Source organism: Schistocerca nitens, chromosome 6, assembly GCF_023898315.1.
Source record: "Schistocerca nitens isolate TAMUIC-IGC-003100 chromosome 6, iqSchNite1.1, whole genome shotgun sequence".
NCBI lineage: Eukaryota > Metazoa > Arthropoda > Insecta > Orthoptera > Acrididae > Schistocerca > Schistocerca nitens.
The window spans coordinates 497,974,036-497,991,332 of NC_064619.1; the positions used below are offsets into that span (position 1 = coordinate 497,974,036).

Here is a 17,297-nt window from a genome sequence, read left to right on the forward strand (position 1 = left end):
GAAGAAAGAGATTCAGCTGTACATGACAGTAGCATGGCCAGTACTTTTATATGGTGGCCAAACCTGTGCGACATCAGCAACAACTGAAGAAACAATCAGTGCCTTTGAAAAGAAGGTACTTCAAAAGACTTACAGACCCATCTATAATACCATGGAAGGTAAGTGGGAATGAAGAGTGCAAGATGACCTATATGAGAGATTGGTTGAGAAAGTTGGGTGATGTTAGCTACAACTTCAAGAGGAAGGTAGTTCGAAAGATCAATGAACTGTCTGCGATACAATTGTAGGTAAATGGGAATGAATAATGAAGGAAGACCTAAACCAAGTGTCTGGAAAGCCACACATTGGCCGAATATTAGGTCAGAGAAGGATACAGTGGTTTGTCCACTTCTTTTGAAGTGACGAATCCCTCCTTAACCAAGACCTCCATTCTCAATCTGCTGAAAAATGGCCTATGGGACATCTCAGGATTCAATGGAAGGATTGAGTACTAACAATCCTTAAACAAGTGGAGCCAACAGTGATGGAAGATGAAGCCAGAGACTGACAATGACGGAAGATGAAGCTAGAGACCAACAATGGTGGAATTCTATCTGCACCTCTGTTGTGACTGACTGACTTCCCTTTATTTATTGTGCTTTTGTAATGTGTCCCTTTATAATATTTTATAGTGTTTAGTTTTTCCATTTTTTCTTCTGTTTCCTTCTGTAGGCATTAAAGGCCCATTAATACAATAGGTAATGATGAAGATAATGTGGGAAAGTCAGTACTGTCTTATATCCCTGGCTTAGCCAGCTGTCAAAGCTAGTCCCAAGCCACATATTAGGACTTTTATACAACAAAATAACATATCCTATTTATGGTGCTATGCACTGGATGTACACTTAAACAGAATAACTTTTAAGAACAAAATTAAAATGACTGTGGTTTGATTTGTCAACATCACTAAGCCATGAAAAGAGAATGATTTAAACACAAAATTATTTTTTTTATATAAAATTGTTTAAATATATTCTGAGAATTTTAAGAGGGAAGTTGAAAACTCAGACGACAGTAGCATATTACATATGTTGTAAAACACTCCAAATAAGAAGCAGTAGCATTTGAAAGTATGGTTAAAATTTTAAATGGAAAGTCGAAAACTCAGACAACTGTAGCATATTGCATATGTTATAAACAAGTCCAAATAAACAGCAGTAGCATTTGAATTGTATGGTAATAACTGTGTAAAACAGATATAAGATGTAGCAGTTGTATGCAACACATACTTTCCGGTGTAATTACTATAACAGTATTGTTTATGATGTTTGCACAAACCACTGATTCAATGACTCCATGGGGGAAAATATAAATAAATAAATAAGGTGGCTTGTAAAGTATGGGTGTAGATGTAGTGAGAAATATAAAACAATGGAACTAATGAAAAACAGATAAAACATTCAGTGCTGTTGCTCATATGGTCCATCCTCGGAATGCAATACAGCAATGATTATTTGTGGCATGGATTCAACAAGACCTTGCTAGGTTTATGGAATGTCACACCAGATGTTTATGCATAGTTCACAGATTTCCCATACATTATGGGCTGGTGATCTTTGAACATGGAGATGGCACCCGCCAACCTCCCAGCTGTTTCTCTGGGTTCCTACCAGGCAAATCTGGTAGCCAAAAGAGCAAGGTGAGTTCACTATCATGGTCCTCAAACCACTGTAGCTCGATTATGACCTCATGATATGAACATTTTTCCTACTACAAGATGCCACATTACCAACGGGGAAGACATGAAGTACGTAGTGATGTAGGTGGTGTGCAATAATGTTCAAATAGTTCACAGTAGCTGTGGTGCCTTTAATTATTACCACAGCTCCCATGTAAGCCGAGGCAAACGTCTGTCATAGCATAATACTGTCCCCGCCAGTCTGCAACTGTAGTATGATACCTGTTTCAAGCAGCTGTTCCCCTGGATGATGGCGTATCTGGACACAACCACTGGTCTGGTGTAACAAGAAATGTGATTCATCTGAACAACTGACACATTTCCATTGATCCACAGTCCAAAACACATTTCTGGAGAGCCACAGTGCACTCTTAATGATTCTGTGCCCACTAGAACTGTAACTGACAATGTTATTGGACCAACATGGGAAAACATAGGAGTCATCTGCCGTGGAGCCCATGTTCAACAATGTGCACTGAACAATGTGCTCCAAAACAACTGTGGCTATACCAGCATTGTGTCATCAGATATGCCACAGATCCCTGTTTGTATTACTTCACAGATCAGGAAAGTCTCTGACCTCCACTTTCTGTGATGAGGTATAGACGTCCAATATCTTGTTGCCTAATCGGGATTTTTCCATAGATACATATGACACAGCACACAAACACCTGACTAACTTCACTGTTTTCTAGATTCTTATTCCAACGTACAGGGCAACAACAAGAGGAGAAGAAGAAGAGGGAAAGTGTACTTATGTCAGCAGACGATAGGATTGGAATATACATAACAAATAATTGAAGAAATTGGGTGTAAGTGCTGCTTTGAGGTGAAGATATCGGCACAGGAGAGAAAATTATGGTAAGCTACATTAAACAAAGCAGTTGGCTGATGGGAGAAAATGCTAACTGCAGCACCTGAAATTGATTGAAGAGCACAATTTCATTCCATTAACTGTTTTCATACTATCTGACTGACAGCTGCTATTTCATTTCAAAACTTATTTTCCCAACACAGTCATATTGTGTGGTAAGAGGGATAGCATATTAGCAGTCAGCCGAGAGGACTATCATTTAAACAGCTTTTCTGGCAGTAAAGACACAAATATTATGAGCTTCTTTGCAAAAACTATTGATTTCATGAAGCTGATGAGCAATGGTTAAGTTTGAAGATACTTTACTGATGAGCTTTATACAAATTTAATAGGCTTATTAAAGATAGTCAAACATTTATAGAAAAAACTCAATATATTTATGACTTAAGTAGATTTCTTCAAAATGTTTTTCCTGTTGTTTCAATACTGACCTGGGAGAGAAGAACTTTTATTTCTTTTTGCATCAATAAGTTGCTTTATGTCACACAGAACAGTTTCATTGTTTAATGTATCAAGTGGAATATTTATTGCGTTGTCTAAGTGGCATATCTCATACTCCATTGGAGGTCTTACATCTACTAAAATATGTGGTTTCTCTTCATTAAGAAATCTTCTGTATTCCAAAGGTGTGATCCTGTCCCTAGCATCTAGTAACTGAAGCTTATGATCCTGAAAAAGCAAGAGAGATAAATCAGTACAATGAAGCACAAAAAAAAAAATGTGATATACGCCCTTAAATTATATATTATCAATACTGAAGATTAAACATTTCACTCATCACTCACAAATAGACTTAGTGATATGTGCCTCCTTGTATGATGGCGCAAGACTGTCGGAACATAGTAGTACATGAGCTGTAGGGAGCAAGTTTTTACTTATCATGTGGACCAAAAGTTCATTATTATATTTTTTGTCGTACATGTGTCAGGTCTTACACCATTGTTCTGGGTTGCATTCAAACCTCTCAGTATGAGTGACACATTGTTGATTGTGAGACATTCACCAGATAAAGATGTTAAGCTTTGTGGTCCTTTTTGAGAGAAGTAGGTCACCTTTCAGCACCCTCACAACCTTAGTTTCATTTAATATGTAAACAAAGCAATATACGTAGAAGAACTCATAATGGAGATCTACCATACACATTTACATGTCTGCCACAGCATCCACAGGTTGTATGATGGCAACAGCAAACTACTACCGTCAAGCCCTACATCATGATTGAATACAGTGGCCCCTTCATTATTTTAAAGCTTTTTTTTTAGCGTGAAACTGTCAGGTGCTAATTCATAAAGTGACAAATCACAAAATGTTAGTTGCCGAGGAAATTTAATTATGGTGACTGCTAATAGACCTTTAAGAGGTTACATAGTTACTGCATGGGTAATACAGTGAGAGTTACTCTGAACACAACGGAGTATAACAATACCACCACAGTGACACCTCAACAGTCATTCTCCAGAAGTTGTTTATGCCACTGCATCATGGGAGAGACAAAGTGGAATCTGAAAGAAATGGGGAAAATTCTGAAACAGGCTGCAGCCTTGAGTTACTCCATAAGGCATATAGAACCCAGATACTGATTCCTGGTCTGGCACCCAGTTTTGGCTTCACGTACACAACCACAGGTTATCAAGTACTGAGACAATAATGCTATATGACAACAGTTCTCAAAATGTAGCAGCACCACGAAAGTCAATACTGAAGGAAGAACAAACATTTATTTAGGCAATTGTTTCACATGTTTTCATAGTGAACTGGAATGTGAACTAGTATTGAAAAACTGCAATTGATATGTGGCAATTCTTCTTCTTTCAGGGTCACATTTCAATGAGTACAGGTAAGAAAGTAATTCTTTTGAAACAGAAAGTAGCTCCTAGCACTCGTCAAGAACCACAGTTACAGGAAACATACTTCTTGCTTGAAGTTTTGAAGATTATTATATCCACTTAACCAACAGTACATTTAGCTCTAGTGTGAATTGGGTTGATGGGTATTTTGTAAGTTCTCACAAGTCTCCACAGTCTGCACTCTTTCATATCTTGCTACACTAGGATTTATGGTATAAGAGTGATACTTCAGAATAATTTAGTCTGCAGACTATGTTCATTTCCAGAATGAGAGTTTCATTTTACATGAGGTTACAGTGATATTAACATTCTTATCAGATTAAAACTGTTTTCCAGGCATGTAATCAGTTTTAACCAGTCATGACGGTTCTTTGCAACATACATAGTGAATGTATCATTCTGGATCCAACCTCTAAGCTGTGCTTAAATTATTCCCCACAGGTCATTTCTCTCAGGAATGCTAGGCCAATAAAAGAACCTACATACATCATGCAAAAATAGGACAGAATTACTGGCAGGCTGAAACTTCGAACCAGTCTATGAAGTAAGCACAGATGGCTCCATTGCAGAACTGGATTTATGGACAGGCCAGATAGGCCATGGCTGAGGCCACTGAGAAGGTAGGGGATACCGAGAGACCTCGATCAGCACTGACAGAGAGGGAGAGAGAGGGGGGGGGGGGAGGTGAGAGGGGGGGGATTTTGAAAATATGGAAGTCAAGCCATCAACACTGTCACTAGCACTGCATGCAGTTCACTGTTGAGATCAGCTGGAGTGTGATTGTTAAGATTGCTGGTCGCAACTGGTATTTCAGATGTGGATCACAGTTAAAGATTCTGAGGTAGAGCCACCCAACATATATATTAAATTCTATTTTTCAATCATGTATTATAGAATTCACATTATCAGGAAGCACATAAGGTTTTTTAATTTTATTTTTTATTTTTTTGACCTTAGGTGATTCTCCATTCAATCCAGATAACGATAACTGTAGGTGATAGTATGTAAATTCCCCAATCATACTGTAATCATGGGTGAAGACTTTAATCATCCAACAATTAATTGGGAAAATTACAGTTTTGTTAGTGGTGTGCTTGATAAGACAGCCAGTGAAACTTTACTGAATGCCCTCTTGAAAACTACCTACAACAGATAATAAGGAACACCACTCATAATAGAAATATACTGGGTCTAACGGCAACAAGTATACTTGACCTCTTTGAGGATATCCACAAGGAATCTGGTGTCAGTGACCATGATGTGGTTGTGCACAATGATTGTCAAAGTACAAAGGACAACTAAAACAAGCAGAAAGATATATATGTTCAGTTAACTAGATAAAAAATCAGTAATGTCATATCTCAATGACAAACTTGAAACTTTCAGCACACTTCGGGAGCATATATAGAGGAACTCTGGTTCAGGTTTAAAAGAACAGTTGACCACACAGTGTATAGATATGTATCTAGTAGAATAGTTCATAATGGGAGGGAACCTCCATGGTATACAGTCACTGTAAAGAAGCTTCTAAGGAAACAGAGATTACTGCATAATAGGTGTAAAACAAAGCATAGGGCTATAGATAAAGAGATGTTGAATGAAACATGTTTGGCTGTCGAGAGAGCAATGTGTGATGCCTTCAATAACTACCGTAGCAGAATATTGTCAAATGGCATTTCACAAAATCCAAAGAAATACTGGTTGTATATAAAGGCTGTTAGTGGCACCAAAGTTAGTGTCCAGTCTTTAGCAAATGAGACAGGAAATGAAATTGAGGGTATCAAAGCAAAGGTTGAAATGCTTTACTCCATTTTCAAATGTTCCTTTACAAAGAAAAACCCAGAACTGCCCCAATTTAATCCTTGTACCATTGAAAAGATGAATGAAATAAGTATTTGTGTCAGTTGTATTGAGAAACACCTGAAATCATTAAATTTTAGAAAGCTCCAGGCCCCGATGGAATCTCCATCAGATTCTGTACTGAATTTGTGTCTGAGTTAGCCCCTCTTCTAACTATAATCCAGCATAGATCCCTTGAACAAAAAGCCATGCCTATTTCTTGGAAAAAGGTACAGGTCACACCTGTCTACAATAAGGGTAGTAGAAGTGATCCACAAAACTGCTGTCCAATATCCTTAACATTAATTTGTTGTAGAATCATAGAACATATTCTGAGCTCAAACATAATGAGGTATCTTGCACAGAATGACCTTCCCAATGCCAAGCAGCATGGATTTAGAAAACATTGCTCATGTGAAACTCAACTCGCGCTTCTCTCATGTGACATACTGAAAACTTTGGATCAAGGCACCTAGGCAGATGTAATATTTCTTGATTTCCAAAAAGCATTTGACCAGTACTGCACCTATACTTATTGTCAAAAGTACAATCATATGGGGTGTCAAGTCAAATTTGTGACAGGATTGAGGATTTTTTGGTAGGGAGAACACAGCATGTTATCTTGGATGGAGTGTCATCATGAGGTGTTGAAGTAACTTTGGTTGTGTCCCAGGGAAATGTGTTGGGACTCTTGCTGTTCGTGTTGCATATTAATGAACTTACAGACAATATTAAAAGAAACATCAGGGAGATGATGCAGTTATCTATAATGAAGTACAATCTGAAAGAAGCTTCATAAATATTGTCAAATCTTCAATGTGGTGGAGGGATTGGCAACTTGTTCTAAATGTTCAGAAATGTAAAATTTTGCACTTCACAAAAGGAAAAAAGTGTAGTGTCCTATGACTATAATAACAACGAGTCACTGTTGGAATCTGCCAACTCATACAAATACCTGGGTGTAACACTTTGTAGGGATATGAAATAGAATGACCACATAGATTCAGTTGTGGGTAAAACAGATGGTAGACTTTGGTTTATTGGTAGAATACTGAGGAAGACAAGTCTCAAAAGAGATTGCTTACAAATCACTCATGCGACCAGTTCTAGAATATTGCTAAAAGTTTGTGGGACCCATACCAGACAGGACTAACAGGATACTAAATGTATACAGAGAAAGTCAGCACAAATTGTCACAGGTCTGATGAATCTGTGGGAGAGTGTCACAGAGATACTGAACGAACTGAAGTGGAGGACTCTTGAAGATAGATGTAAACTATCCCCAGAAAGTCTATTAACAAAGTTTCAAAAACTGGCTTTAAAAGATCACTCTAGAAATCGTGAGGATAAGATTAATTACTGAACGCACAAAGGCATTCAGACAATCATTCTTCGCGTGCTCCATATGTGAATGCAATAGGAAGAAACCCTAATAACTGGTACAATAGGATGTACACACTGCCATGCACCTCAAGGTGGTTTGCAGAGTATAAACGGAGACGTCGATTTAGACATTTCCCACTCACATTTAAATACTGACAATCAAGATTTTTAGAAGACTTGGTATCAACTGCTGTTTTTCAAACAGGTAGTAAACTAACACATATGCCTTGAAACGCATGTAACAGCATGCTAAGTTTATACGAGGGCGGTTCAGAAAGTAACCTCCGATTGGTCACAGTGCGGGTTGTGGGGCGAGTAGCGACGCCATCTGTGCGTTCACGCACTCAACAGGTCAGTCGGCATCAAGCCGTGGTCGAGTGAACGTTGTACCTGCGCTAGTTTAGTTTTTGTGGCAGTTTGAAATGTGTTCTGCAATAGAAAACCCCGCCAAATGTGAAGTGCGTGCTGTCATAAGGTTTTTTACAGCCAAAGGATATTCTGCAGCAGCTATTCATCGTGAGCTTTGTGCCGTGTACGGACCAAGAGTTATGAGTGAAGGAGTTGTCCGTGAATGGGTACGTTTATTTAAAAAGTGGACGAGAAAACGTTCATGATGAAGAGAGGAGTGGTAGACCATCATTGGTGACTGACGAACTCGTTCAGACAGTTGATGCAAAAGTTCGTGAAAATCGACGTTTCTCAATGTCGGAGTTGTCTACTGGTTTTCCACAGATTTCTAAGACTCTCTTGTACGAGATAGTGACAGCAAGATTGGGTTACCGTAAGTTCTGTGCACGATGGGTGCCCAAAATTCTTACCGACTACCACAAAACTCAAAGAATGGCCTCTGCATTAGACTTTCTGTCACGTTATGAGGACGAAGGAGAACCATTGTTAAACAGAATCGTGACCGGTGACGAACCCTGGATTAAGTACATGAACCCTGAGACAAAAGAACAATCAAAGATGTGGGCACATTCAAATTCGCCTACCAAACCAAGAAAAGCCTCGCAAGATTTTTCTGCCAGAAAACTGATGGCAACAGTGTTTTGGGATGCCAAAGGGGTGTTGTTGGTTGAATTCATGGAATGTGGTACGACCATTAATCAAGACGTGTACTGTGAAACAATAAAAAAGTTACGACGGGCTATACAGAACAAACACCGTGGTATGCTGACTTCCGGTATCGTTTTTTTGCACGATAATGCCCGTCCTCACTCTGCTCGCAGAACAACGGCCCTTCTTGAGTCCTTCAAGTGGGACGTTATCAACCATCCACCTTACAGCCCAGACCTGGCGCCAAGTGATTATCACCTCTTCATGCATTTGAAGAAATGGCTCGGGTCACAGCGGTTTGATGACGACGAAGAGCTCAAAGATGTGGTCACAGGCTGGCTCCAGGCACAAGCGGGTGATTTTTATGCAGAAGGAATTTCAAAGCTTGTGAAGAGATACGATAAGTGCCTCAATCGCTATGGAGACTATGTAGAAAAATAGTGCAAAGATGTAGTTGTAAGATGTATATATTAAAATATTTTTATTTAACTTGGTGTATTTTTTTAAATCAACTGGAGGTTACTTTCTGAACGGCCCTCGTAAATGTTTTATTAGAGGGTGCTGAATATGGTAAAATTCATGTCACCAAGTAGCAAAGATAAGGCGAAATAAGTGAGCGAAAAATGTTGTTACTTTCAGCAGCTAATAAGATCCTTGGTTGCCAACAATATCTGCCTGAAAAAGTTCATTATTTCAATGTTTCTTTTTGTTACTTGAGGTCATTTTGGAGGTTTTGCCAAAGTGTGTAATAGATGGAACTGTCAAAAGCAAATATTTTGAGACAACCAATTCACATTTGAGTTGACATTACTTTTGTATCATACCGTAAGACACAAACAACAGCACGGCCACAATGAACCAAGCTTATTTTTCTTCCACATATAAGTGAACAACAGTTAAGGCCACAGACACAAACACAGAAACAATCCGGGCACTGATATGAGCAGTTGCTGACAGTAAGTATGCACAATATGAGGGTGAGTGCTTGCTGCACTGCACTTATAAAGAGGAGGGGTCTAGTAGATAGTGCAGCAGATGCCGTGCCATGTTTGCAAGTCATGTGGCCCACCAAAGGTGGCCTCTGGCGGCCGACACATGCAGATGCTGTTGGTGGAATATTTGAAGTGTAGTGCGCAGGTGACCTGGTGCCACAGTGTGTATCCAAGTATTACATACATGGTTATAGCACCCCTCCCCTCTCGGGGAAAGGGTGATGTGGGTGGCAGAAGGAGATTCCGGGCCGGAAACAGTGAGTAGAGGCATGGCCAGCAGCTGTCCCAGTACCATAAGAGAGGACCGGAGACAAGGGCCCTGGTAGCATCTCGACATCTGGTTCTTTGATGTGGTGCAACTGTGCCAATGGTGAAGGTGCTGGCTATTAAGTCAGAGTGCCAGGGATGCCAGTGTCGAAGAGTCCAAAGGTGCCGGTCCAGTCACCAGCAAAATTGCCAGTGACAGCAAATTATCATGGGAAGGCCTGGCAGCAGGCACTGGTGGGCAGGACTCCAGAGGAGAGGCACAAGACGGTGACATCCACAATGAAGGTGGGTCTGCCATTGTAGCAGGGACACCCCATGCCACGAAGATAAGTGCTGAAGAAGGAGGTGGAGGCAGCAGAGGTGAATCCACTTCCCTCGATGCGGTGCAAGGACACAACTGGTCATGGCGGCACACCGGCAGCTTGTCACTGGTGAGCAGCACACAGAAGCAGTGACCTTGCCAACCATGGATCATGGCTGGAATCCACTTTGGAGGGCGGTCAAACCCCCAAGCCCACATTGTGGAGCCAGGAGCAGGTCATGATGAGGACCACGCCGAAGTTTGCTAGTTGAGTGACATGAGTAGATGCTGGAGGGTGTATGGTTGGAGACCTGTAGCAACTCAAGAAGTGTGTCAAGGCATTGTCCGTTGAGGAGTACATGGCATACTTCTTCATTTGCACCCTGAACATGCAGATGAGACATTCTGCCTTGCCGTTAGATTAGGGTCAAAAGGAGGAACAATTGTGTGCAAAATCCTTGAAGACGTAAGTCACAAACTGTGGATCATAACCCATCAAAAGTGCATATGGCAATCCCTCAACAGAAAAAATTTTGGAGAGGGCCTGAATCATGGTTGTGGCTGATGTCTCAGGACAGCAGATAACTTATGGAAATTTAGAGAAAGCATCACCAATCGACATCCAGGAAGTATTTATGAAAGGTCCCATGAAATCAAAAAAGGGCTAGTTCCCATGGATACTGCGGTGGGAGACAAAGACAGAGGTTCGCTCATGGTGCCTCCTGGTGAGCAGCATACTACCGTTAATGCCGGTCCAAAACGTGCTGATGGGCCAATAACTTGTTACATGAGACCCCCACCACCAGTGACCCTGACGTAGGAGACAAAACACACCCCACTGTAGGGTGGCTGCCATTACAGCCCAAACATAGCTAAGAGAACAGCACCATCATAGGCGGTGACACAGGTATAAATAGTTGTGCAAAGGATCAGAATCCCTCTCCAGCGGCTTGTCAGGCCAACCATATTGAATGAGATGAATAACTTGAAGCAAAACCAGATCAGCAGTGACAGCAGCTGCAACTCAGAAGCTGATAACAGGAAACCCTTCCACTTTATTGGAATGCTGAAAAGTATTTCACAGTTGTAGCGAGACAGAAAAAATGTGCTGCTTTGTCAGGATTGTGGTCAGTAATGAGTTGGAACTTTGTACCATACAAGAACACATGAAATTATGAGGGCATAGACAATAGCAAGCACTTCCTTTTCAACATGGGAGTAGCATGGCTCAGTGGAGTTGAGCATTTCTGACACTTAAGCTATCAGATGTTCGGAACCATCCTCAAACTGATGTGCAAGAATGGCACCGAGCCCATACTAAGAATTGTCCATAGCCAAACCAGGTAGTGGCCAGGATGGAAAGTAGCCAAACAAGGAGCAGAATGTAATTTAGATTTCAAAAATGTAAATGTGCATTTGAAGTCCGGTGTCCACTGAGAAGGAATGTTCTTGTGGAGCAACTCATGAAGGGGATGGGCCAATGCGGCTGTACCCAGAATAAATTTGTGATAGTAAGAAATTTTATATAAAAATGCTTGAAGCTCTTTGACAACTGCAGAGTGAGGTAGAGTTGTGACCACAAACAAATGAACAACAGTTGAGAACACACACACACACACACACACACACACACACACACACACACACACACACAGACAGAAAGAATCCAGGCAATGATACAAGCAGTTTCTCACAATAAGTATGAACACAATATGAGGTTAAGAGCCTGCTGCAATGTATTTATATAGAGGAGGGCTCTGGTAGATGGTGCGGCAGATGTTGTGCCAAGTGCGGAAGTCATGTGCCCCCCCCCCCCCCCCCCAAAGTGTATTGCACTGGCGGCCTTGTGCTACGGCGCATATCCAAGTATTACAAGTATTACATACAGGATTATAGCGGCTTTGATTGTCAGCCCTACATGTACATCAGCTATTATTCTTTTTTAAAAAGCAGACTATCTAACACAGTATTATGTACAGGGGCACAGCTGCTTTGATTGCCATCCCTACAGACATCAGGTATTATTCTTTTTTAAAACGTAGACTATCTAACACAGTAAGCAGAAAAATCAATTTAAATGCAGAGTCCGCGATAAGCTCCATTTCAGTGATCAATACTGTATGCAAAGAGATAACTTTCAAGTGCAGTACCCACGGTATGTTTCTTTTAAGTAATTCAATTACATTTCTTGCAAACTGGAAGTCGAAAACAAATAATCTGTGGGGATTGATAAATCTCTGTGCTAGGGCACTGTTGTCTGTAAATACACTCTAGTTCAAGTGATACATAGTAACTCTTCAACAGTTGGCAGTATTGGTATGCGGCAGGTACTGGCTTGTTCCGTAGCCTCTTCTCTACAGCTCCAGTTGGCGGGAAGCCTTAGCATTGAACGGTTGTGTTGTTACATTGTAAAGTATGGAACCCTGTGCAGACGGTTGGTCAATGCGATTTAAGCAACGTGCAGACATTGAATTCTTGACAGCAGAAGGTGTCACCCCAAACGAGATTCATCAGAGAATGAAAGCAGTTTATGGTGATTGTGTTGATGTGAGTACTGTGTGTCATTGGATGAGTAAGTTTAAAGATGTTGAGGTGGGAACATTTTACGTGTGTGACACACAAAGAGTTGAACATCCTGTAACAGCAACCACTGTGTTTCACGAACAAAATGTTAACAGATTGATTCAGGACGAGCGTCGTATCACTCAGAGAGAAATTGCAAGCACATCGGCATTTCACAAGAACAAATGGGTCGCATTCTTGCTTTGCTTGGCCATTGGAAGATCTGTGCACGATGGATACCCTGGATGCTGACTCCTGAAATGAAAGCACACAGACTTGAAATTTGCATTATGAGAATGAAGGTGACGCCTTTGTCCATTCAATTGTGACAGGAGATGAAATGTGGGTACACCATTACCACCTGGAGACGAAACATCAGTCTATGGAATATCGACACAAAGACTCACCCCAGAAAATGAAATTCAAGACGCAGCCCTCAGCTGGAAAAATAATGGCCACAGTGTTCTGGGAAGAAGATGGTGTTATCCACGTTGATTTCCTTGATCGTGGAACAAGTGTTCTGGGAAGAAGATGGTGTTATCCACGTTGATTTCCTTGATCGTGGAACAACAATATATTCAGAGCATTACATCACAACGCTGCAAACTCTGAAACTATGGCTAACAAGGGTCCGAAAGGAAAAGGGAAATGTTTTCCTGCAGCATGACAATGCCAAACCACACACTTCACATGCCACCACAGCAGAACTCCAGAGACTGGATCTCATCACCATACGGCAACCCCATACAGTCCAGATTTAGCACCGTCTGACTGCCATCTGTTCCTGATAATGAAAGAAGATCTGTGGGATATCATTCTGCTTCTGATGAAGACTTAAGAGAACTGAGAGACTGTGGTTGCGGAAACAGAGTGTCGACTTATTCCATGATGGCTTCAGAAAACGTGTTCATATTTGGCAGAAATGTATCCAACTGGCAGGTGATTATGTGGAAAAGTGAATATTGGTAATTAAAGATCACATTCTAAGGATTATTTCTCCATTTGATTTACTAAGACATTCCCATCCAAACCCAATTAATGAAGGTCGAGGCATTACTTTTCATTCAACCCTCATACAACACAGAGCATTAAGCTGTTAATATAGTTAATAGCGTGAGAACAAAACTGGTGACAATAAAACAGTATAAAGCTAAAATAGTTGAAATAAAAAATCACCTGGATCAAAGAGTGATGATCAATTTGATATCCAACTTATCCTAATCACAAATGTCACCCTCACATCTACATGTGCATCCATACTCCACAGCCCATCTTATGGTATGTCGCTAGGTAGAGTTCTATGCATACTACTATCACCTTCTCTCTTTCCTGTTCCAGCTACAAAAGGTGTGCAGGAAGAATGATTGCACATGAGTTGTAGTATCTCTAGTTTTACCTTCATGGCGTTTTTATGAGGTATACACAAGGACAAAAATGCCTCTCCTGTAGTTCTGATACTGAAGCTGAAGGAGCACCTCTGAAACACTTTCACCATATTAAATGAAACTGTGATGAAACACACTGCTCATCTTAGAATCCTCTTTATTTCCTCTATGAATCCTATTTGGTGAGAGTCTTCGACCGATAAGCAATACGATAGCTCAAATGAGGGTTTCGTAAACTACCTCTTCATGGTTGGGCTACACTTCCAGAGGATTCTTCAGATGAATCTCTGTCTGCCATCTAGCATTCCTATGATTACTTTTATGTGGTTATTCCATTTTAAATCACTGCGCACGCATACTCACAGATATTTAAGCTTTTAAGCATGAGACTCGTCATTTGGTGGACCAATACAAGTGTGGCCTCATTACCAGGACCATCATATCATGGACCAATGAAAGCATGCTTTCACTACAAAATGAAACAAAATTTTCAAGCTACCCATCATTACCACCACAGAGCTATAAAATGTAACTCAGTTAATCAAAGTTTCAGTTCTTTCCTTTCTTTGTTCCTTAATTTGCGGATGATTTATTTTGAGAATTACATCTTCACTGAAATGATAAATTAGAGTCACATTTCTCTTTCTATACTACAGTAGATTGCACAATAATGTAACGACATATATAGAGTGATCCACAAATACTTTTACATACTTCAGGAACAGGTTCCTTACACTAAAGAATTTTTTGTATTATTAATGAAAATTTACATTCAAAATCTCACCAGATACTACCTAATATGTTCAATGCACTCCCTCAAAGAAGGCTTTGTCACTGTATCTATTGTGTTCTAGATAGTTGTGTTCTGCATTCATTCATAGAAGGCTATGATGCAGTGTATTCAGTGTATCCCAGGTAGAAATGTGGTGTCATGGAGAGTTGTTTACCTTTTGTTATTCATCATTAGTCTGTCTTCAACATTTCAGTTGTGTACACATATTAAGATAACAAAGAGTTCCATTCAATTAGTAGGAAAATTTGGATAGCTCTTCGGGCTGGAAATTCCATCTGGTACAGCTATACAGCCTCAATGGCATTGCCACTTGCACAGATGCACATAAAAATCATGTCAGCCTGCTCACAAAATGAATATCTCACCATGGTTAAACAAAACATTTTTAGTTACCTCACTATATGGGAAATAATTGTAATTTTGAAGGCAGACTAATGACAAATGTAAACAACTCTCAACGACACCACGTCACCATCTATGACACAAACCATCAACGCATTCTTTGAATGAGTACAAGACACTACTGCCTAGGACACAATGCATACAAAGAGTCAAAGCATTCTTTGAAAGACTAAACTGACCCTTTTGGGTTGATCTGGAAAGCTGCTGATTGTAAACTTTTATAACAACTAAAAAATGAAAGATTTTTTCACATATGTTTATTTGAATTTTTTTCTTTGTTTTGGTGCAAGGAAACAGCCCCCAAAGTTGTAAAAGAAGTTTTTTTTAATCACCCTGTACATAATAAAACTGATAACCAATAATAAGTCAGAAAAAACCCTGACTAAACCATCGATCACTTAATATAAAATAACATTTTTTATTATTGAGTGAAGCTGGATGTTCCTATTCAGAATGGAGATGTGGTAACACATTCTCGTCACTGTTATACAAAAGTAATTCATGTGTCAAATAATAATGTGCATAAATAATTTTTAGGTTAGAAATTCACAACCAATGGAAATACATACTTCTGACTTAGCCAGTTTGCTTCAAAGCCCAGAGTCAAAAGAAGGACGGGAAACATGACCTTTGTTTCATCACACCTAGTCTCTTATCATGCATCCATTCCCTGAAACATTGTTTCTGCACACAGCAGTGCTTCATCATGTGAGGTCACACTGTACAGCTAATACGTGTTAAAGAGTTAATGGTTGTTATTACTTCCTGCGATTGTTCAGAAATCATGTAATTATAGAAAAAATGGTTTACTTTTATTTACATGCAATATGTTACAATTGAGTGTCAACTACCAATCTGTGCACCAAGCATTGATTCCTCTGCACTTCTGCCTGCATTTTGCTGCAATTTTGTAATGTTGTGATGCCAGCAAATACAAAAGTATCATCCTTCAACAGCCCCAAGGAATTTCTGGTGTTATTCATGTGTATCAATACCAGCAAAGGTGGAGCCTGGCGATAGTTGGTAAAACACTGCAAAATTTTTGAGAATGCCGATAGCAGTTGCACAGGACAGTGCCATGGCCAATGATGTGCACCAGGGATAGGTCTCCCCCAGCTGCCGAAACAGGTGACCTCTGCAGATGGGACATAGGAATGCCCCACAGCAGCCAAGCAGATTCAGTTCACTTGGTCATGGGCTGAAGACCAGATTACATCATGTCCTGCCATCCTTACAGTGTTTAATGTTCTTGTATGTTGCTGTGAACATTGGATTATGATATTGGATGGTACTTCAGGACTGATCAAAGTTGAATAAAGATATGTTTACAGATTATTTGTGCAAAGTAATTATTTGCCTTTGGCCAGATCTCTGCCGGCAACAGTTCCACGCTCCGCTATTCCTGGCAATCTGTCTTCCTACACTAACATCCCATGGGGGACACAATTCAATTACTTTTTTTTTATTTGCCTTTAATTTGGAATTTAGCTCCTGTAATACTCAACACTTACATATGGCTACTAATACAAGCTTCCAGTTGGACTTGTAGAGTGTGCACGGACAGAGTAGCATGCTCAAGACATACAGGGTGTCTCAAAAGAAACTTTACATTTGATGTGCCAAATAAAATAGAGGTTGAAGTCTTTTGACAAAATCTTTATTTATTATTGGAATATACAGCTTAGGAGTTTACTTCTTACAAATCATGTCATTTAACACAATCCAAATGCCAAAGGCACTCATTTAAATGACGAACAAAATTTTGCATGACGGCTCAGCATGTAGGCACTGAGATGGCTTCAATTGCTCCAGAGAAGTCAGACTATTGACATACACTTTAGATTTGACATACCAGATAATGAAAAATCAATGTGGCTCA

At 40.0% G+C, this 17,297-nt stretch overlaps 1 protein-coding gene across 1 annotated transcript in view; it reads right to left on the reverse strand.

Annotated features, from left to right (window-relative positions):
• Positions 1 to 17,297, reverse strand: part of LOC126262359 (adenylyltransferase and sulfurtransferase MOCS3) — a 175,106-nt gene that overhangs the window by 14,514 nt on the left and 143,295 nt on the right. The window contains exon 8 of the mRNA XM_049958944.1: positions 3,023 to 3,260. Coding sequence (XP_049814901.1) covers positions 3,023 to 3,260 — 238 coding nt within the window. The remainder of the gene's footprint in view (positions 1 to 3,022; positions 3,261 to 17,297) is intronic.